Source organism: Carya illinoinensis, chromosome 7 (genome assembly GCF_018687715.1).
Source record: "Carya illinoinensis cultivar Pawnee chromosome 7, C.illinoinensisPawnee_v1, whole genome shotgun sequence".
NCBI lineage: Eukaryota > Viridiplantae > Streptophyta > Magnoliopsida > Fagales > Juglandaceae > Carya > Carya illinoinensis.
The window spans coordinates 31,356,161-31,376,947 of NC_056758.1; the positions used below are offsets into that span (position 1 = coordinate 31,356,161).

General features: G+C 37.9%; 2 protein-coding genes across 4 annotated transcripts; both read left to right on the forward strand.

Moving 5' to 3' along the window:
• Nucleotides 1–2,960: 2,960 nt before the first annotated feature.
• LOC122316472 (pentatricopeptide repeat-containing protein At2g31400, chloroplastic-like) lies at nucleotides 2,961–7,390 on the forward strand. Of its 3 annotated transcripts, none has more exons than XM_043133003.1 (4): nucleotides 2,963–5,201; nucleotides 6,242–6,458; nucleotides 6,649–6,833; nucleotides 6,919–7,390. In XM_043133003.1, exons 1-4 carry the CDS (start codon nucleotides 3,226–3,228, stop codon nucleotides 7,181–7,183), a joined length of 2,643 nt encoding a protein of 880 aa, XP_042988937.1. In that variant the 5' UTR covers nucleotides 2,963–3,225; the 3' UTR covers nucleotides 7,184–7,390. The 3 variants fall into 3 exon arrangements, with proteins under 3 accessions (XP_042988939.1, XP_042988937.1, XP_042988938.1); XM_043133004.1 differs by having other exon boundaries at nucleotides 6,245–6,458; XM_043133005.1 differs by lacking the exon at nucleotides 6,919–7,390 and having other exon boundaries at nucleotides 2,961–5,201; nucleotides 6,560–6,697.
• Nucleotides 7,391–13,883: 6,493 nt separating this feature from the next.
• On the forward strand, nucleotides 13,884–17,972 carry LOC122316944 (stachyose synthase-like). The gene is made up of 4 exons (XM_043133812.1): nucleotides 13,884–16,311; nucleotides 16,394–16,571; nucleotides 16,700–17,067; nucleotides 17,264–17,972. The coding sequence occupies exons 1-4, from the start codon at nucleotides 14,836–14,838 to the stop codon at nucleotides 17,837–17,839; spliced, it is 2,598 nt and encodes an 865-aa protein (XP_042989746.1). The 5' UTR covers nucleotides 13,884–14,835; the 3' UTR covers nucleotides 17,840–17,972.
• The last annotated feature ends 2,815 nt before the right edge of the window (nucleotides 17,973–20,787 follow it).

Sequence of the window (20,787 nt, forward strand, 5' to 3'; positions counted from 1 at the left end):
AAAGCTGGAAAGGTAATTGTCCAAGGTATTCAAACTCTCCTCCCTCGTCTTCAAGATGATGGGTCCAAGGGCACTGAAACCTGGAAGGTACCCCTCAGATACTGTCTTTAGGGACAAGACCTTTTCGTGATGTGATATCATTCCCACTTTCTTCAGCACTCACTCATATATTATATATATATATATATATAGTGACATCAATTCCGGGGTCTACCACCTTAAAGTTAAGCAAAAGGACTTGCCCCCAAACAAATCACAATCATTATTGGGCAACGGTTTCACTCGTGGAAAAAAGAAAAAAAAGCACCAGTGGTCTAACTTGAAACAGTTTTTTCATTTGTGATTTTATTAATCTGTCCGCCCATTTAAGGAAAAGATTAACACTATTTTTATTCTATGAGATAACGATGGCGATGGTTGGAAGAAGATTAACTTATTCCTCATAGATTGGAAATAAACACAATTCTGCTTTCGAAAATGCTCATGTTTTTATTTAGTAAGTAGATGGATAGAAATATTTTAAAAATTATTGAAAATTTGTAACATTTAAAAATTATGAAAATTTGTAACATTTAATATTGAAAGTGCAATATGAATAATATAACGTGAACCTTTTCTTTCTTATAAATCTGAACATGACAATGCATTGCAAATAAAGAAAACAGATCTCTTTCTCTCTCTCTCTCTATGAAAATTCCAAGCTACTCTCCACCCCGTTTTCCGCCCCGGAGGTGGCGCTCCCTCCCTCTCTCTTTCTCCTAAAAAATGCTTGATTTCTCTTTGTTTGGCCAACTAATCATCACATGCACCACGTTCACTGGTCGCCAATATTCAAAATATAGAAGTGCATCCAAAAGATCTATTTATGAGCTTTATGCGCTATCTAGATTGTGTAGTTTCATACTTCCCCGTGTATTCTAGCCTCCATCGACTACAAGTGGCATGCTAAATTTCTCATTTTTAGATTTAGCCCTCAATGGCACATATTCACTTGTGCGCCACACCTACATACTTAAGAGCAATGGATGCTGTAAAATGCAATTGCCTTTAAAATATAAAAAAATTTATGCAAAAGTGACTTCTAATGGATCTTTTATTTCATCTTTACTTTACACTTTGTTACAGTACTTTCGCTAAATGTTAAAGAAACTGTTCATGGTTGTAAATATTTTAAATTCATTTCTCTCTCCTCAGTTGTTGCTTTTCCCTATTTTTTCCAAGTCCCCTATTTTCATTTCAGGCCTTCTCTCTCGTTCCCACGCTTTCCTCTGGGTTCTTGCATATATATATATAAAAGCAAGCATGTTTGAATGTTTCTTGCTATGCTATGGGCTGTTGTGTTGGCTGGGGTGATTTTAGTCGGTTTATATATATATATAAAAGCAAGCATATGACTCCAATCGGTTTGTATATCATTGTAGACGTGCAAGAACCCCATTGTATATGCTTTGAGAATATTTTTATTGTATAACCTATTCTTTTTTTTAATTAATTTATATTTTGTCTTAGCTTATAAATTTGAATTAATTTAAAATATGACATAATTATATGACATTGTTTTTGGAGAGATATTACAAATATAAAAGATATGAGGATATAATTGATAATTAGAGAACATATTTGGAATGAATACAAAAATTAAAAAATATAATATTTAAATAATATAAAGAAAAAATAAATAAATTGATAGATGACATATTGTAAAAGTTAATATATAAAATAAAAAAAATGAATTTTAATGATGTATCATAAATGATAAGATTAAAAATCTATTGAGAACGCTTTTAACACCACAATGGATGTCATTATTGCGTCTCCATCTATCTAAATCATCTTATTCTAATTATTTGATGATGTTAGTGATTTTCCTGACTATGAGTCTAGAAGAAGAAGATATGGAGATTTTTACCATGATGGATAGTAATGCTATTTTTTTTTATAGTAATTTTAAATTGCAATCGAAATTGTCTATCGATTGAACCACGATTACTTTGTTTAGTTCTTCTCTCTATCATTAGCTATCAAATTGGATTATTATTTTTTTGTTTTATATTTGCATTGCAATTATTGCATCGGAGTTTTTGTCCAACTAGACCACTCTTAAATACTTGTTTTTATTTAATAAAAAAAATTACTATAAACATAAAATTTTTTTATAAAATAAATTTATAAACTCACGTAATTTTATAGAATTTATTAAATCTGTTTTGTTTATAATTTGATATATCAAATCATATAAGTTTAGGAATTTATTTTTATATAATTTATTTATGATTAAAATATTTTTTTAATAAAATTATTGATTTAAAAAAAAAATAAAGGCGGTAAGACAGTATACGTGAACGTAATGACAGTGATCCGACGGACTATTCGTGCAGTATACAATAAATGATGGGCGCACGGGCATGTCTAGCCTAATGCTTCTCTTCATATCAGCTAGTCAAAAAAATAGGAATTTTGCTACATACAAATATAGTTACGCATTAATCTGTGTACCAATACTGATTTATTCATACTTAAAATTTAAATTAATATTGTTTTTAATAAAATCTACTTTTTGACCAATCACATTATATTGATGCATAGATTAGTGTACAATTATACTTGCAATTATATTTTTTCAAAAAAACAATATTTTGAGTAAAGAAATTTTTGATATAGACTATTTAAATCCTTGTATTGTGGCTTTTGCAATAGCTGAAGGCCGTAACATTAGTTGAAATTATGAAAATTCTTTTCTTTTTATTTTAAAAAAATATAGCCTAGTGCTTCTCTTTAATTATTTAAACTGTAATCAGAACGTTGAATTACAGTAATCGCGACACAGACAACAACTGCTACATGTAAGATTCCATCTGGACCGTCCAAAGTTAGCTTAGTACATTCACTAAAATTGTGGGTCCCCGTAGGATCCAGCAAGAAAAAGACAAGAGAAAACTTCATATTTCAATGTCTGAATCTTGTAAAACTACAACGACCCCCACGACTCTGCTCACCTGAGTCCGTCACACTGCCCAACCTACGCGCGCTCTCTCAAAAATCTTATCTATCCAAAACGGCCGCCTCGTCTCCTCCGCTTCATCCAAACCCTACCAAAAGCCCTCTCTGCAATAACTCAAAGATCACATTTTTCTCTGCAAATCTCTCTCTCTCTCTCTCTCTCTCTCTCTCTCTCTCTCTCCATATATATTTTTATTTTGTGTGGGAGTAGTTTTATTTGAATCAATGGCTTCTACGCCACCACAGTGTTCAATCACGGCCAACAAACCATACCAAAACCACAACCTGAAAGGCCAACACCAAAACCGCCACTATTGGACCAATACCGCTGCCTCCGCCGCCGCCGCTTCTGCCCCCGCACACAAGGTCTCTCTCACAAAGCCTGTGCCTTCACCTTCACCTTCACCTTCACCTTCTCCTTCACCCTCATCTCGCAATGCACCAAAACCCTGTGCTACCCCCGCCCAGAACTCTACCTTTGCCTCTCTCTGCCCCCAGAAACCCGTGCTCTCCGCGGACTTCTCGGGCCGCCGATCAACCCGCTTCGTCTCTAAGATGCATCTTGGCAGGCCAAAGGCCTCCTCCATGGGCTCCCGCCACACCTCCTTTGCTGAGGAGGCTCTCACACACTTGATCCAATTAGGTAATGAGGATGACAAAGGACTTGAATATGTGCTACTTAATTTTGAGTCCAAGCTTTCTGGTTCTGGTGACTATAATTTCTTACTTAGAGAGTTAGGCAATAGAGGGGATTGCTCGAAAGCGGTTCGGTGTTTCGAGTTTGCTGTGAGAAGAGAGAGGAGAAGGAATGAACAGGGGAAATTAGCGAGTTCTATGATTAGCGTTCTTGGCAGGCTAGGAAAAGTTGAGCTTGCTAGAATGGTTTTCGAGACAGGAAGGAATGAGGGGTATGGGAACACAGTTTATGCTTATTCAGCTTTGATTAGTGCGTATGGGAGGAATGGATGCTGTGATGAGGCTATACTGGTTTTCGAGCAGATGAAAAAGTTGGGGTTCTTGCCTAACTTGGTTACATATAATGCTGTGATTGATGCGTGTGGAAAAGGGGGAGTGGAGTTTAGCAGGGTGGTGCAGATTTTTAACGAGATGTTGAGAAATGGGGTGCAGCCAGATCGAATTACATATAACTCGCTTCTTGCGGTTTGTAGTAGAGGGGGGTTGTGGGAGGTGGCTCGGAACTTGGTTACTGAAATGCTGGAAAGAGGGATTGATCAGGATACAGTTACATACAATACGCTTTTGGATGCTGTGTGTAAAGGTGGGCAGATGGATTTGGCGGTTGAGATTATGTCGGAAATGCCAGCAAAGAATATCTTGCCTAATGTGGTGACTTATAGTACTATGGTTGACGGTTATGCTAGGGCTGGTAGATTGGAAGAGGCGCTGGGATTATTTAATGAAATGAGATTTTTGGGTACTCGTTTGGATAGGGTTTCATATAACACTTTGCTTTCAATTTATGCGAAGCTCGGTAGGTTTGAGGAGGCTTTGAATGTTTGCAGGGAGATGGAGAATTGTGGGATAAAGAAGGATGTTGTAACTTATAATGCTCTTCTGGGTGGTTATGGGAAGCTGGGGAAGTATGATGAAGTTAGAAGAATGTTTAAAGAGATGAAAGCAGAACACGTTTCACCTAATTTGTTAACCTATTCAACATTGATTGATGTGTTATCGAAAGGTGGTTTGTACAGGGAGGCAATGGAGGTCTTTAGAGAGTTTAAGCGGGCAGGGTTGAAAGCCGATGTTGTTCTTTATAGTGCACTTATTGATGCTCTGTGCAAAAATGGTTCGGTGGAGTCTGCCATTTCTTTGCTAGATGAGATGACAAAGGAAGGGATCAAGCCTAATGTTGTCACTTTCAATTCCATTATTGATGCCATTGGTAGATCTGCAGCTGCAGAATGCTCAGTTGATACTGCTGCTGCAGCTGGCAAGCGGTATATTGAATCTCCATCCTCCATAATTATTGAGGATGCCATTGAATCAGAGGTTGGACATGAGGGGAATAATCAAATCATTAAGATGTTTGGGCAGCTGGCTGCTGAAAAAGAAGTTTGCAGAAAGAAAGATAAGAGGGTCAGGCAAGAGATCTTGTGCATCTTGGGAATCTTTCGGAAGATGCACCAGCTAGAAATTAAGCCAAATGTTGTCACCTTTTCGGCTATATTAAATGCTTGCAGGTACTTTTTTCTTTCATGAGGCTTTTCATTATTTACTATATCCCTTGTTGCATGAAGATCATCAAAGTCACAAATATGATACTGGCTTAAATACCGCTTGATCTGAACAAACTGAAGGAAGCAAATTTTATAAAATATGAAAATAAATGTCGGTGAGTTTAGCAATTTTTTTTTTTCTAAATCTCGCAATATTCGATTTTTAAATTACTAGAGTGAGACAATCATGGTGCATTGAATTGTGCTTGGAGTTTGTGATACTGTCTAACTCTAGGCCATGCTTCTTTCGGTGACCGAGTCATGGGGCAATTCATCCATCAGTCCGAGGACCTCAGGTGTATGAATGCTTTAAGTAGGTCTTGATACGTTAAACTTGTTTTAGACTTCCGTATGTTGCATTTTCTAACTTTGGGCAGTAGCATATTTCAATGCACCACGACTTACTGTGCATCTGAACATGAAAGTTTTAAACAGTCGTAGTAGTTATGGAGCAATTCATGGATGAGTCCGAGGACCTTAGGTGTATGGCTTGGACAATAACTTCTTTCTGTGAGGAAAATTGAGTCGTTCAGATATGGGATTTTCTGAAATTTCCTTCCCCAACAGGAAAAAAGAAAAAAGAAAAACAAAGGTACTAAGTTCGAATTCAACTGCAAACGCAAATCCCAGATGTAGTTTTTGACTTGCATCGTTTGCTCATTTGCTACTTGTAAGTCTAGAAAGTAGAAGCTAAACAAGGGGATGAAACTGCATGAATGTGCCTTCATCACATGGTTACCTATCAAAAAAAAAAAAAGTGCCTTCATCACATGGTGGGAAGATGAATACTACTCTCTCACTCTGTGTCTATGGGTTGTTACGAGACTTATCCATCCTTCAAAAGTACCTATGGCTGTAGTCAGTTAGTAATTTGAGATACCCGGTTTCGTGGATAGGGAAGGTCTTTGGCTATGTTGTGACTATTGTCTTATGCTAATTTCAACTCTCTCTTAGAATAATATATATATAGCTAACCTCTTGAATGCAATTGCCTCTGGATGCAGTAGGTATAATTCATTTGAAGATGCCTCAGTATTATTGGAGGAACTACGGTTATTTGATAATCAGGTGTATGGTGTGGCCCATGGACTTCTTATGGGGTATGAGGAAAACCTATGGGTTGAAGCTCAGTCTCTGTTTGATGAAGTTAAGTTGATGGACTCTTCAACTGCATCTGCCTTTTATAATGCTCTCACTGATATGCTATGGCACTTTGGTCAGGTAAATTTTAGTCATTGATGCTCTCTCTCTCTCGCTCCACCTGGCCCCCCTTCTTTCCAGTGATTGCGGTTAATTTTCGTACTCACTTGCTGCTTGGACAGGTCGTGCTTGTGCAAGGTTGTTCATGCAGTCTATGTATAAAATTGCAGTCCTAACTTTATAATGTTATTGTGGGATTTTGTATAATCAGAAAAAAGGGGCCCAACTGGTTGTGCTTGAAGGGAAGCGCCGGAATGTATGGGAGAGTGTTTGGTCTAATTCGTGTTTAGATTTGCATCTAATGTCTTCTGGGGCAGCACGGGCAATGGTTCATGCATGGCTGCTCAATATACGCTCTGTTGTGTTTGAAGGCCACGAGTTGCCAAAGTTACTAAGGTATGGATTTTTAAACTTTTGAGATTGTTAATTGCTTAGTTAGCCTTATGATTGAGGATTTAAATTGTATGCTTGTCTCTCACAGCATTTTGACGGGATGGGGTAAACACAGCAAAGTAGTTGGTGATGGCACACTGAGACGGGCCATTGAGGCACTCCTTGCGGGGATGGGTGCACCATTCCATGTTACTAAATGTAACATGGGTAGGTTTATATCAACAGGATCTGTAGCGGCTGCCTGGTTAAAAGAATCTGGCACTTTGAATGTGCTTGTTCTTCACGATGATAGAATACATCCTGATGGTGCAAAGTTGGATCATATCACCAATTTGCAGGCACTCCCCTTGTAGCATGTTGCTTTTTTTTGTATGCCTTGAAACATCTTTGTACACTGTATTTTGTGTAAATTTTTAGAAAAAAGAAAAAGAAAAAAGAATCTCTCTCTCTCTCTCTCTCACGCCCGCGCGTTCTGAGCTTTGTATTTTCGCAACTTGTAATGTATGCAGTGATATTCAACCAAATATATATATCATCCTTAAGAGTTCTTATCGTAATTAGATACAACATTTGTATGTAATAGGGCTAGACCTATAGAGCTAACTACAAAATTAAATTTTATAGAAAGTGTGAAATTTACAAATTGACATTTAGATGTGATGCATCAAATTTATCTATAATAAAAAAATAATTTCACAATATAAGGAAGTATATCTAAAACATATTAGTTTATTGAAATTCTCTTATAGGTCTTACATTTTTCATAGATGATGGTACACTAGACTTGGATTAGCCTTAAATAATAAGTGATTAATATGATAAGGATTTTCTTGCTTGCTTTGAAGTTTGAACTTCCTTTAACAAGCTTCTAGCCTCACAATCGAACCATCCTCCGATAATATTCTCCCATTTGGAAGTAAGTGTTAGACAAGATAAACAATGCATAACAGAATCTGATTCTAGAGATCAACTTCAATCAGTTTCGAAAGCTATGCAGAGAATCTAGGAATTACAGTTTGTATATTATCCAGTTGTTGTAACCTTTAATTTTGTATTTCAAATATTTTATCTTATCTCTGTATTCAAATCTGTAAAGATCATTATAAATACATCAATGCATATCAAGCTGGTACTTACTTGAACCAGCCTTCCTAATTCTTCTAGCTTGGTATCAGAGCATTCTGGCTCACCCCATCCGATCCTATATGGCCTTTCCAAGTCCTTCCTCCACTACATTTGTTCTACCTAATATTACCCCATTAGTTTCTGTCAAACTCGATGGATCCAACTACCTAAATTGGACTACTCAATTTATTCCTGTATTGCGTAGTCATGATCTCTTGAGCATTGTTGATGGCTCAGAACCCTGTCCTTCCCAGTTTATTATTGATGATACCGGGAAGTCCACATCTGATCTCAACCCTGCCTATCTGTTATGGCAGAAAAAGGATCAGTTTATTTTGGCATGGTTGAATGCCACTTTATCTTAGAAGGTTCTGTCCACAGTTTTTGGACTTAACACATCTCGCCAAGTCTGGACCACTTTGGCAAATCGTTTTGCTCCGCACTCTCGATCTCGAATCTCTCATCTCAAGAGGCAGCTTCAAACTTTGCACTAAGGATCTCGAAGCTGCTCTGACTACTTATTAACAGCTAAGAGCTGGTCTGACCAACTTGCTGCTGTTGGCAAACCAGTAGATGAAGAGGATTTGATTTCTTATATAGTGGGAGGTCTCAATCATACTTATCATCCATTTATTACTTCATTGAATTTTGCAACTCGTGATACTTCTATCAGCTTTGATGATTTTCAAGCTGAATTGCTTAATTATGAGCAACTCATTGAATCACAAACCAAGCATGTTGCAACAGACAGCAACATTGTTTTCTTCACACAGAAGCCAAAGCAGCAGCAGTTCAATAAGAAGAAGTTTTTCCCACAGCAAAACTACTCTCACCCACAAGGCAAACCTTCCAACAACTCTTCAACACCACCCAATCAGCAAGGTTCCAAGTCTTCTACCAATCAAGGACTGTTTTCTACAAATCGACAACCTTGTCAGATATGTGGAAAATCAAGTCACCAAGCATTAGATTGTTATCATCGTATGAATTTCTCATACCAAGGCCGCCATCCTCCATCTCAGCTTGCAGCACTAGCAGCCCAGTTCAATGTTTCTCAGGAGGTTGAACAGCCATGGTGTTTGGATAGTGGGGCAACAAACCACATAACAGCTGATCTTGACAACTTAACAATACAACAGCAGCCATATCAGGGTGCAGACAAAGTAAAAGTTGGCAATGGAGGAGGTTTGCATATCACACACACTGGTTCTTCCTTCTTTTCCTCTTCTAAGTCCAAATTTCTACTCCAGAATATTTTAAGATGTCCTCATGCTTCTTCTAACTTATTATCCATTCAGAATTTCTGTCAAGATAACAATTATTATTTTGTACTTACTGCCTCTTCTTTTATTGTTAAGGACTTGCAGACCCAGGAGACACTCCTCCAAGGACCGAGTGAAGCTGGCTTGTATCCCATTTATTTGCAGCATTTTCTGTTCAATAAAACCTCCACAAGGCCTGTCTCTCCTCCCTCTTTTACTGCATTGCTAGGAGTCAAAGCACCAATCCAAGTTTGGCACTCAAGATTGGGCCATCCCTCTGCACCTGTTCTTCATCAATTAGTTACTAGTTCTATGTTATCTCTCTCAGGTCCCTCTAGGTTAACTAAACTTTGTGAATCTTGTCAAGTGGCCAAGAGTCACACACTTCCATTTCGTGAGTCAACTAGTAGGTCTACATCTCCTTTGGAATTAATCCATTCAGATTTGTGGACCTCCCCTATTTCTTCTATAAGTGGGTGCAAATTCTATGTAATTTTTATTGATGATTTCTCTCGCTTTGCATGGCTCTTTCCTTTGCATCACAAATCAGATGTTACTATGTGCTTTATTAAATTCAAGTGTTTGGTTGAAAACTTATTCTCTTGCAAAATAAAAAAGTTCCAAACTGACAATGGAGGAGAATATACTTCAACCTCATTCAAAACATTCCTTGAAACACATGGTATCCTCCATCGTCTAACCTGTCCATATACATCTGAACAAAATGGGATCTCTGAAAGAAAGCACAGGCATATCACTGAGACTGGTTTGTCTCTTCTTGCACAATCTAAACTCCCATCCAAGTATTGGGTTGATGCCTTTTTAACTGCCACCTATCTCATCAATCGGCTTCCTACTCCAGTTCTTGCCAATACTTCTCCATATTTCAAGTTGTTCCATACACAACCAACTTACTCAGATCTTAAAACTTTTGGTTGCACTTGCTACCCCCTTCTTCGCCCATATAACACTCATAAACTACATTACCGTAGTAAAAAGTGTATTTTCCTAGGATATAGTGCTAATCAAAAGGGCTATCGTTGCTTGGACCCTCATTCTGGTCGTGTCTATATCTCAAGACATGTGGTGTTTGATGAACTCGATTTTGCTGCACAAGACATGCTCACTCGGACTGCAGAGGGTGCTACTCCTGGTTCCACACTTTCCACTACTACAGGTTTGTCTCTTCCCACCTTTAGTTCTTCTATTGATCTTTCTATCCCTTCCAATGCTGTTACTCATGCTCCTTACAATCAATCTACTGCAGTGATCACAACAGAATCTGACTCTCCTTTTGGGTCCCCATTAGATCACTCACCTAATTCTTTGACCTCATCTAATTCTCCTACTAATTCCACTACATCTACAGCACCTGCTTCTCTACCTCCATCTATAGAATCTACTATCTCCTTACCTTCCCGTATGGTTACTAGGTCACAAACAAACTCTTTAAAACCCAAACAGTTTCCTGATTACAAACTCTTTTACTCTACTAAACACCCTCTTCAAGCTTTGTCAACCATTACTCTTCCTCTAGAACCAAAAACTTACTCCCAAGCAGTGAAAGATAAGAATTGGTGTGATGCTATGCAGGCTGAATTCAAAGCTCTTTTAACCAACAACACATGGACTTTATGTCCACGCCCTGCAGCTAAGAAAGTAGTGAGGAACAAATGGGTTTTTAAACTTAAACAAAAATCTGATGGCTCCATTGACAGGTACAAAGCAAGGCTTGTGGCAAAAGGATTTGATCAAGAAAATGGCATTGATTTCACTAAGACCTTCAGTCCCGTCATTAAACCAGCAACTATTAGACTGGTTTTAGCTCTTGCTGTACACTACAACTGGACCATTCGACAACTGGACATATCTAATGCCTTCCTACATGGATTTCTTGAAGAGGAAGTTTTTATGGAACAGCCTAAAGGGTTTGAAGATCCTCAGCATCCAGAATATGTCTGCAAACTTCAGAAATCTTTATATGGGCTCAAACAAGCCCCTAGGGCCTGGTTCATGCGTCTCTCACAAGCATTATTGGAACTTGGATTTATTGGTTCAAGTGTTGACACTTCTTTGTTCACTTTTCATCAGCATAATATATGCATTCATGTCCTTATTTACGTGGATGATATCATAGTTACAAGTAACTCTTCTGCTGCTGTTTCTCAACTTGTTTCTACTTTGAGCCATGAATTTGCAGTCAAAGATCTTGGTGCACTCTCCTTTTTCTTGGGCATTCAAGTCACACACACCCCTGATGGTCTTCATCTTCATCAAGGCAAATATGTGACAGATCTACTTCATCGAACCAAGATGGCAGGTGCCAAACCTGCATCAACTCCTTGCTGTACAGGTAGTAAACTCTCCAAATTTTCTGGTGAACCTCTGCCTGACCCTACAGAATATCGAACCGTGGTTGGTGCTTTGCAATACCTTACATTGACTCGACCAGATATCTCTTATAGTGTCAACCAACTCTGCCAATTTTTGCATTGTCCAACCACAATTCATCTCACTGCTGCTAAACGGGTCTTAAGGTATCTTAAGGGGACACTTCAGTTTGGTCTTCATTTCACAAAGGGTTCTCTACAACTCCATGGTTTTTGTGATTCTGATTGGGCTGGTAGCCCCGACGATCGTAAATCAGTAACAGGCTATGCTATATACCTTGGTCCATGCTTGATTTCATGGGCTGCAAAGAAGCAACCTGTTGTAGCTAGATCTAGTACTGAAGCTGAGTACAGATCCATGGCTATCACAGTAGCTGAGTTATATTGGCTGCGAATGCTATTCCATGAGCTACAAATTCCATTAACATCTGCTCCATGCCTATGGGTTGACAACATTGGAGCTCTTGCTCTATCTTCCAACCCTGTGTTTCATGCTAGGACGAAACACATTGAAGTAGATTACCACTTCATCCGTGAGAAGATTTTAAACAAAGATTTACAAGCTCATTATATCTCTACTTATGATCAGCCATCAGACATATTCACCAAGGGCCTCTCCTCTTCACGTTTCTTACTACTTCGAGACAAGTTGATGCTGTGCTCTCTCCCCATCAACTTGAGGGGGGATGTTAGACAAGATAAACACTGCATAACAGAATCTGATTCTAGAGATCAACTTCAATCAGTTTCGAAAGCTATGCAGAGAATCTAGGAATTACAGTTTGTCAGTTGTTGTAATCTTTAATTTTGTATTTCAAATATTTTATCTTATCTCTGTATTCAAATCTGTAAAGATCATTATAAATACATCAATGCATATCAAGCTGGTACTTACTTGAACTAGCCTTCCTAATTCTTCTAGCTGTAAGGACAAAACAATAGAGAACAAAAAAAAAAAAAAACTAGAGATGCCTAAGTTCTAAGAGATGTTGAAAAGGGAATTCTCTCTCTCTCTCTCTCTCTCTCTCTCTCTCTCTCTCAAGTGAGGAAAAGGGATCGAATATACCACACAGGAAAAGGAGGGTGTCATTTGGATATCGTGGAGAATTTGTAGTATCACACAAATTGACTAAAAGAAGGTAATTAAAAAAGAAGAGGAAATGATCCTCTCTTGTTCTTTTGGATCATTATAAAGGTTGCTTACTTTATACCTTTATCAACCCCATAGCTCTTCTTTTTGTCCTCATATCATATAATAGAATCCTCTTTCTTATGATAGAATCCTCTTTTAGCCTCCATACCTTTAGTTGCATACACTATTCGAATTCAGCTTCCTTGGAGTGGGAATATTGTAGAAGCAAGTGGTTCAACCGTTCAAGAATGTCCTCCTTTCTTTCTTTCTTTTTTTTTTTTTTTTTTTTTTTTTTTTTTTTTTTTAATTTTTATTTTTTCCAATAGTTTAAGAACCCCACCTAGAGATTACTTGTGATCAAGGTTTTAGCCTTAGGCTTTATTCTACTGCTTAACATGAGTGGGGGCAAGGTAGACTAATCTGCCACTGAATTAGAAATTCTACAATCCCATTTATTTATTTATTCCTGGAGTAAAAAAGGGCCTGAGGTCATTGGGACGGTGATAACTAAAAGAAAAATGCCTGGGAAATAAATTTAAAAAAAAATTAAAAAAGAAGTTTAATTCTTTTTTATTTAATCTAAAAAAATAATATTTACAGTCGTGAGCACGCAAACACAAGCGTTGTATAATATTTTTTTTAAAAAATGAATAGATATGAGATATATATAAAAAAATTAATTTTTTAATAATAAACTCTACTGTTTTTTAAAATAATTGTGTGGTGCTTGTGTACTCCACGACTAAATCTAATATTATTCATCAATCCAACAGTACTATTTGTTAATCCCTAATGAACTTAATCTGTTTTCCTCTAAAAACACATTTATTAGGCATTTCATATCACTAAATGCATTGATTCAACGAACCCAAGATCTTTTTGGGATCTTTTCAAAAATAAAATAAATAAATAAAGATATTTTTGGTATAACCCCCTAAGGATCTTTATATAATAAAAAAATTAAATGAAGGTCTTAAACTTGCTCATTAAGCAAAAAGATCATGACCTATACGGAATTAATATTATAAATATTATATTTCTAAAATTTCTCAAAACAAATAATTCTGAAATTTCCTTTAAATATTCAAGATATACAAGCAAATTTCCAAACGGGATCTCCTCCCTCACCTTTTTCTATTTCGTCGGTCTGATCTTCTCGATTAGGGGCCAAGACTCTGCCGGTCTGCCCTCCTACTGGCATATGCATATACATCCATGAACGAACCTTTTTTCAACTCATCACGTTGTTAAATTCTTCTGTTATCAGTGTTTCCCGGATGCAACACTTCAACTACATTTGTGGACTGGTTGGTTTTCTCTCTCTCTTAAAATAATTAAAAAAAAAAACTAGAAAAAATTAAAAACCATGTGGGTTGTATTACGTAGAGGAAGGTTTCGTTGCCGCTAAACCTAAAAGCAAGACATAAAGAACCGCCCAAAACCTTCTTATCTGGAAACCTCCTTTACCTTGTGACTCTTGGCTGCTGCTTTGATTCTATTTTGTATCCAATTTTTTCACGCCACCCTTTTCAGTTTCCTGCCTATATATACGTGCATAGCGTTCTCATTTCTTCAGTGCAACCCAACAACTCCTTAAGCTCTCTCTGTCGAGTTGGCTGATTCTTCCCATCTTCCATTTAGTGTGATTTGCGTGATCTCTCTATTTTCATAGTTTCCAAATACGTCTCAGTGTATCTAAAACTGTATATTCTGAACTGCATAGAAATATTAGGAGGTTTCCCATTCTGTTCCCATCTTGTCAAACTCTACTACACCGTAACAAAGATTGAGCATTCCGGTTTTATTAGAAAGATTATAGTTCTACGTGATCAAAGTCATTAAGTATTTTTCAAAGTTTGATACAGTTGCCTTAAGTAGTTTTGATTTTGTTCTAAAGTCACTGATCCATTTCTCCAATATAAACCTAGTTACGAGTCTCTGTCTTCCACTTCAAAACCGAAGTTTTCTCAAGGGTTTGTGTTCTTTTTAGTTTTATAAGTCGTTAATTCGCTTTGTCCTCCTCTGTTATTCCTCTGTTTTTTATTTTTTTCTTTTTCCTCTGCTTTGTCTCTGGTTTCCTCTGAAATCCTTTGCACATGGCACCCCCTAACGACCCCGTTAATTCAATCTTTAGCGTCCCATCAGGGAAGGATTTGGAGAAATTTTTTGACTTGTCTAATGGGAAGTTTAGTGTCAAAGGTGCGACTTTGCTCACTGACGTTCCTACCAATGTCTCTTTCAGTCTCTTTTCTTCAATCAGTCAATCCCCTGATGCTCCATTTCCATTACTCGAGCGCGTCCTTTCCCATTCTCACAAGGGTGGATTTCTCGGATTCCGGAAGGATGAGCCCTCAGATAGGTTGATGAACTCATTGGGTAGGTTCACTGGTAGAGATTTTCTGAGCATCTTTAGGTTCAAAACGTGGTGGTCAACCATGTGGGTGGGGAATTCTGGGTCAGACTTACAAATGGAGACCCAATGGGTGCTCTTAGATGTCCCTGAAATAAGGTCTTATGTCATTATCATACCCATCATCGAAGGCTCTTTTAGGTCAGCTCTTCATCCTGGCACTGATGGGAATGTCATGATTTGTGCTGAGAGTGGTTCTACCCAAGTGAAAGCATCGAATTTTGATGCAATTGCTTATGTTCATGCCTCTGACAACCCCTACAACTTAATGAAAGAGGCCTATGGTGCTCTTAGAGTCCATCTCAATACCTTTAGGCTCTTGGAAGAGAAAACATCCCCAAATCTTGTTGACAAATTTGGTTGGTGCACTTGGGATGCTTTCTACTTAACCGTAGAACCCGTTGGTGTGTGGCACGGAGTGAATGAATTTGTAGAGGGTGGTGTCTCCCCACGGTTTCTCATCATTGATGATGGCTGGCAAAGCATCAATATAGACGGTGAGAACCCAAATGAGGATACGAAAAATCTTGTTCTCGGTGGGACTCAAATGACTGCCAGGCTTCACAGGCTTGATGAATGCGAGAAGTTCAGAAAATACATTGGGGGTTCCATGTTGGGTCCTGATGCTCCTTCATTTGATCCAACGAAGCCAAAGATGCTGATCTCGAAGGCAATCGAGCTTGAGCACGCTGAGAAGGATCGTGACAAGGCCATCCAGTCTGGAGTCACTGATTTGTCAGAGTATGAAGGGAAAATCAAAAGTTTCAAACAAGAGTTGGATGCAATGTTTGGTGGAGAAGAAAGCAGTAGTTCGGGCCTAGGCTGTAGGAGCTGTTCTTGTACGGCTGAAAACTATGGAATGAAGGCTTTCACAAGGGACTTGAGGGCAAAGTTCAAAGGTTTGGATGATATTTATGTGTGGCACGCTCTTTGTGGTGCCTGGGGTGGTGTTAAGCCTGGTGCAACCCATCTAAATTCCAAGGTCGTTCCCTGCAAAGTCTCTCCTGGCCTAGATGGGACTATGACCGATCTTGCCGTGGTGAAAATCGTTGAAGGTGGGATCGGGCTTGTTCATCCTGATCAAGCAGGGGATTTCTACGACTCAATGCATTCCTACCTTGCCAATGTTGGGATTACAGGAGTAAAAGTTGATGTCATTCATGTAAGTTTTCTGCACAACCCCAACTTTCTATTTTCCATATTACTTTTCCTTAAATCTATTAATTAATTTGTTTCCAATCCAGACTCTTGAGTATATATCAGACGAATTTGGAGGCCGGGTAGATCTTGCAAAGGCCTATTACAAGGGGCTTTCAAGTTCTCTGTCCAAGAACTTCAAAGGAAGTGGACTCATATCTAGCATGCAGCAATGCAATGACTTCTTCTTCCTTGGGACAGATCAAATTTCTATGGGAAGAGTAGGTAGGAAATTCCAACCAAAGAGTTCTTGTTTTTTTCACTTGTCTATACAGTTTCTTTTTAACCACACTATATTCTTGACTTGGACATGTATGTGGGTTGATTTACTCCTTTTCTTTTTGTTATCCCAGGAGATGATTTCTGGTTTCAAGATCCAAATGGAGATCCAATGGGAGTTTATTGGCTACAGGGGGTACATATGATTCACTGTGCCTATAACAGCATGTGGATGGGGCAAATCATACAACCTGATTGGGACATGTTCCAATCAGACCATCTGTGTGCCAAATTCCATGCAGGATCAAGGGCCATCTGTGGTGGTCCAGTTTACGTGAGTGATTCTGTGGGCGGTCACGATTTTGATCTCATCAAGAAGCTTGTCTACCCTGATGGTACCATTCCCAAGTGCCAGTATTTTGCCCTCCCAACTAGAGACTGCCTCTTCAAGAACCCTTTATTTGACCAAAAGACCATTCTCAAGATTTGGAACTTCAACAAGGTTACCGGTTATCCTCTATATGCACTCCTTTTCAGACAATTGCTTTTCTGGGTTGAAACGTTTCATTTTTTTTTTCCATTTAATTTTATAACATGTTTTCCCAAGTGTTTTATATGTTTTTTCACTTAAAACTCATATTGTTTATCCTTCTTTCCCGCTACTTTTTTTTAACTCTTTTTTGTTTCATTTTCTGCAGTATGGAGGTGTGATTGGGGCATTTAACTGCCAAGGGGCTGGTTGGGATCCCAAGGAGCAGAGGATCAAAGGCTACTCTGAGTGCTACAAACCAACGTCCTGTTCGGTGCATGTCCGTGACATCGAATGGGACCAAAAGATAGAAGCAGCCCAGATGGGGGAGGCTGAAGAGCATGCAGTCTACCTCAGTGAGGCTGAAGAGCTGCACTTAACGACCCCCAAATCTGATGCAATTCAAGTCACCATCCAACCATCTACGTTCGAGATTTTCAGCTTTGTGCCTGTTGAGAAGCTCGGCCCCACCCTCAAATTTGCTCCAATTGGGCTAACAAACATGTTCAATAATGGAGGTTCCCTGCAAGAATTGGAATATATTAAGTCCGGAACTGAGATGAATGTTAAGATCAAAGTGAAGGGTGGTGGGAAATTCTTATCCTACTCAAGTAGGTCTCCAAAGAAAAGCCACCTGAATGGTGCTGAGGTTGCTTTTGAGTGGTTTGCTGGCGGCAAACTTGCCTTGAATCTTCCTTGGGTTGAAGAGGCTGGTGGCATTTCTGATGTTGTTTTTCTCTTTTGAAGCCGATCGTAATTATTTTGTTTAGGGGGTATTTGGTCACGGTAAAATTAAGAGAGAATTTGATCCCGTGACAAGCCTTAATTTACAATATATATTTTGATAAAACAGTAATTCTATAGACAAAGTTGCTGAAGTGTCAATTCTTATAAAGTTGATGAAAACCCTAGTGAGAGAAACTCTCCATTCTCTCTAGAAAAGTTCAGGGAAAGCCGTTTGAGGGAGCTTCGGCTCCTCCCTCCCTCCATCGTTTTCGTTTTCTGTTTTGAGTTAACACTTTCCTTTGAGAATAAAAGTTGTTTGGCTGTGTTGATATCCATTGAGAAATTGATGACCAGCCGTTTGTTACTGAGTCCTTTTCCTTAACAAATCACTCGGCTTGGCGGAGATAGATTCCATGGTGGAGGTGAAGGTTTTCGGCTCCGAATGGCAGATATTCTTGACCAGTTGTTTTTGGTCTTTTGAGGGGACAGTTTTGAGGTTTAAGGCGTGGGCTGGTCATGGAGCTTGCTCATGGAGATGGATTTAACATGTTGGCTGGGGTGCTTGTCTACGGGGTATAGAACTCTATTTTTCCATGGAAAATAGAGGATTTTTGGGGACGCATACCGAGATGCATGGAGGGGATAAAGCTTCTTCGGGGTGGATCTCGGGCGCAGCTCACGGCAGATGGCTTCATGCAGTCAAACGATGGTTGATTTTTTTCTACTTTTCTGCTTTCGGTTTGTTTCTTTCTGGTTTTTGGAGATCTCTGTTTGGATGTTGGTGTGAGTTGATTCGGGTGATTTGCTCCTGCAGATGAATTTTTGCATGTTGGTTTGGGGTGTTTCCCGCGGGTATAGGATCTCTGTTTTAACCATGGAAAATAGAGGGTGTTTTTTTGGGTTGTATGCCGAGTTGCATGGAGATTTTAAAGGGGTTTTGAGGTGGAGTCCGGGTATAACTCATGGCGGTCACTCCTTAGGATGATGGCCGGAAATCATTTTCGTTTTGGTTGTTTAGATCTGCAACAGAAATCTTTGTTTTTGTTTTGTTTGTTTAGATCTGCTACATATGGTTTTTGGTTTGGGTGTCCGGAATAAGCCTCTTGGCGGCTCGATTGGTTTCGTCTCTGTTTCCGTTTAGTCTAGCCAAAGTGGTGTAAGGATGGTTTTGGTGGTGTAAGGCTGGCGACGGTTTGAGAAACCCTTGTGTAGGTGGTGGCTTGGTTTCGGTTCGCTAGTTGTCAGGATTCATTGTGCAAGAACAGCGTGGTGTAGGCTACCTGTGCGTGATGTAGCTGATAGATCTGTGTGCAGAAAGGGGCATACGGCATAAGGCATAGTGGCTTAATAGTTTTTGTTTTTTCAATATCTGTTATGGTTGCTTTTATTTTAGTTTTAATTTTTTTAAAATAGGTAAATACCTATCATCTTTTGAGGATAGGGGTTGTGAGTCCTCTCCTCTTATAGAGGGTGAAGGTGTGATAGTTCCTCTTCTCTTTTAGAGGATGAGGATGGTTTGTGTTGTTTTTCTCGCAGACGAGCCGAGATGGACATTTCTGTTTATCAGTCTTGCATCTCAGTATGGTGTCGTCATTGGAGAGTTTAGAAGTTTTAGACATAGTCCGGTGCAATGAAAATTGTGTACGGGGAAGCGTACAACCGATAGGTAGTTGGTTTGTAATCAGAACTTGTTACCCGTGATTATTGATCACAGTTGTAACTTACTTCATTCAGTAATGAATTGAAGTCTATTTCAAAAAAAAAAAAAAAATTGTTGAAGTGTCAGCTTAATTAAATAATATATTTACAATTTTACGTATAATCAATTTTTTCTTTTAAATTTTAAATTTTATAATTTGTCCAGCATTCTTGAGCTCAATAGATCGAATAATAGCTAGAATTATCAAACTTGCTTTTGATCTTCAGAGACATTTGGATTTTGGACCTGATCATTTGCATGCATGCATGATCTCTCGTATACGTACGCAGCATTATCCTTTCAATTTCTGTGTTTACGGCCATGTCACGTAGATTGAAACTGATCAACCCTTACGTTCATACATATTTCATCTCCGTTATTCTATATTACTGTAAGATGATGAATTTTCGTTTTAGGTCATCATCATCATGACAGCGTAGGAGAAGCAGAGAAACTGAAACAATATATATTAAAATGTGCTCTTGATGATGATGATGATGATGATAAAAAGGGCTCGAGACCTTAGTGTGCGTGTGTATCAGTTTATATATATATATATATATGGAAAATATTTTAGTTACAAATTAAGGATTACACAAAAGCAAACCTGTAAATAAATTGACTTGATGTAATACATTAGATTGCACGTAAAATTACTTTTATTATAAAGTAGATCTAACATATTTTATAAAATCACGATAGTTTATGGGTTTTCTTTATATCTATAGCAATTGATCTATATATATATATATATTATGTCACTAATATATATAGAGAAATGTTTGAGCTACACATAAATTTTATAAAGCAAATTTACAATCTAACATGATAATTTGATGCAATTCATCAAATTATAAAATATCTTTTTATTCTAAAGCAAATTTAATTATCACGCTATATATTTTGATAAAATCTTAGTATAAATCTGGCACTTCTCATGGATATAACTAATTATGAAAAAAAATCTTTTTAATCTATATATCATCTATAAATGAAATTTTATTTGCAGTTCTTAAATAAGAATTGTGTATACAAACCTATAGATATATTTTATTAAATAAAAATTATTGCAATTTGAGAAGAATATTATTGTAATTTAAAATAATTTTTAAAAATAAAATTATTTAAAACATTTTTTAAATAAAAATTATACGTAACATTATTCCATCCATTATCTATATTACCTTAAACGAATATATTAAATATATATACAAGAAAGGAAGTGCTGGCAAAGCAGTCGTAAATTTGTGCCATCTGTTCGAGTGAGA

Excerpts from the sequence above, each read along its gene's own strand:
- LOC122316472 (XM_043133003.1), top strand. The coding sequence starts at position 3,226 with ATGGCTTCTACGCCACCACAGTGTTCAATCACGGCCAACAAACCATAC. Across the intron at positions 5,202-6,241 it reads GCTATATTAAATGCTTGCAG|TAGGTATAATTCATTTGAAG; the intron begins GTACTTTTTTCT and ends CTCTGGATGCAG. Across the intron at positions 6,459-6,648 it reads TGCTATGGCACTTTGGTCAG|AAAAAAGGGGCCCAACTGGT; the intron begins GTAAATTTTAGT and ends TTGTATAATCAG.
- LOC122316944 (XM_043133812.1), top strand. The coding sequence starts at position 14,836 with ATGGCACCCCCTAACGACCCCGTTAATTCAATCTTTAGCGTCCCATCA. Across the intron at positions 16,312-16,393 it reads TAAAAGTTGATGTCATTCAT|ACTCTTGAGTATATATCAGA; the intron begins GTAAGTTTTCTG and ends TTTCCAATCCAG. Across the intron at positions 17,068-17,263 it reads AGATTTGGAACTTCAACAAG|TATGGAGGTGTGATTGGGGC; the intron begins GTTACCGGTTAT and ends CATTTTCTGCAG.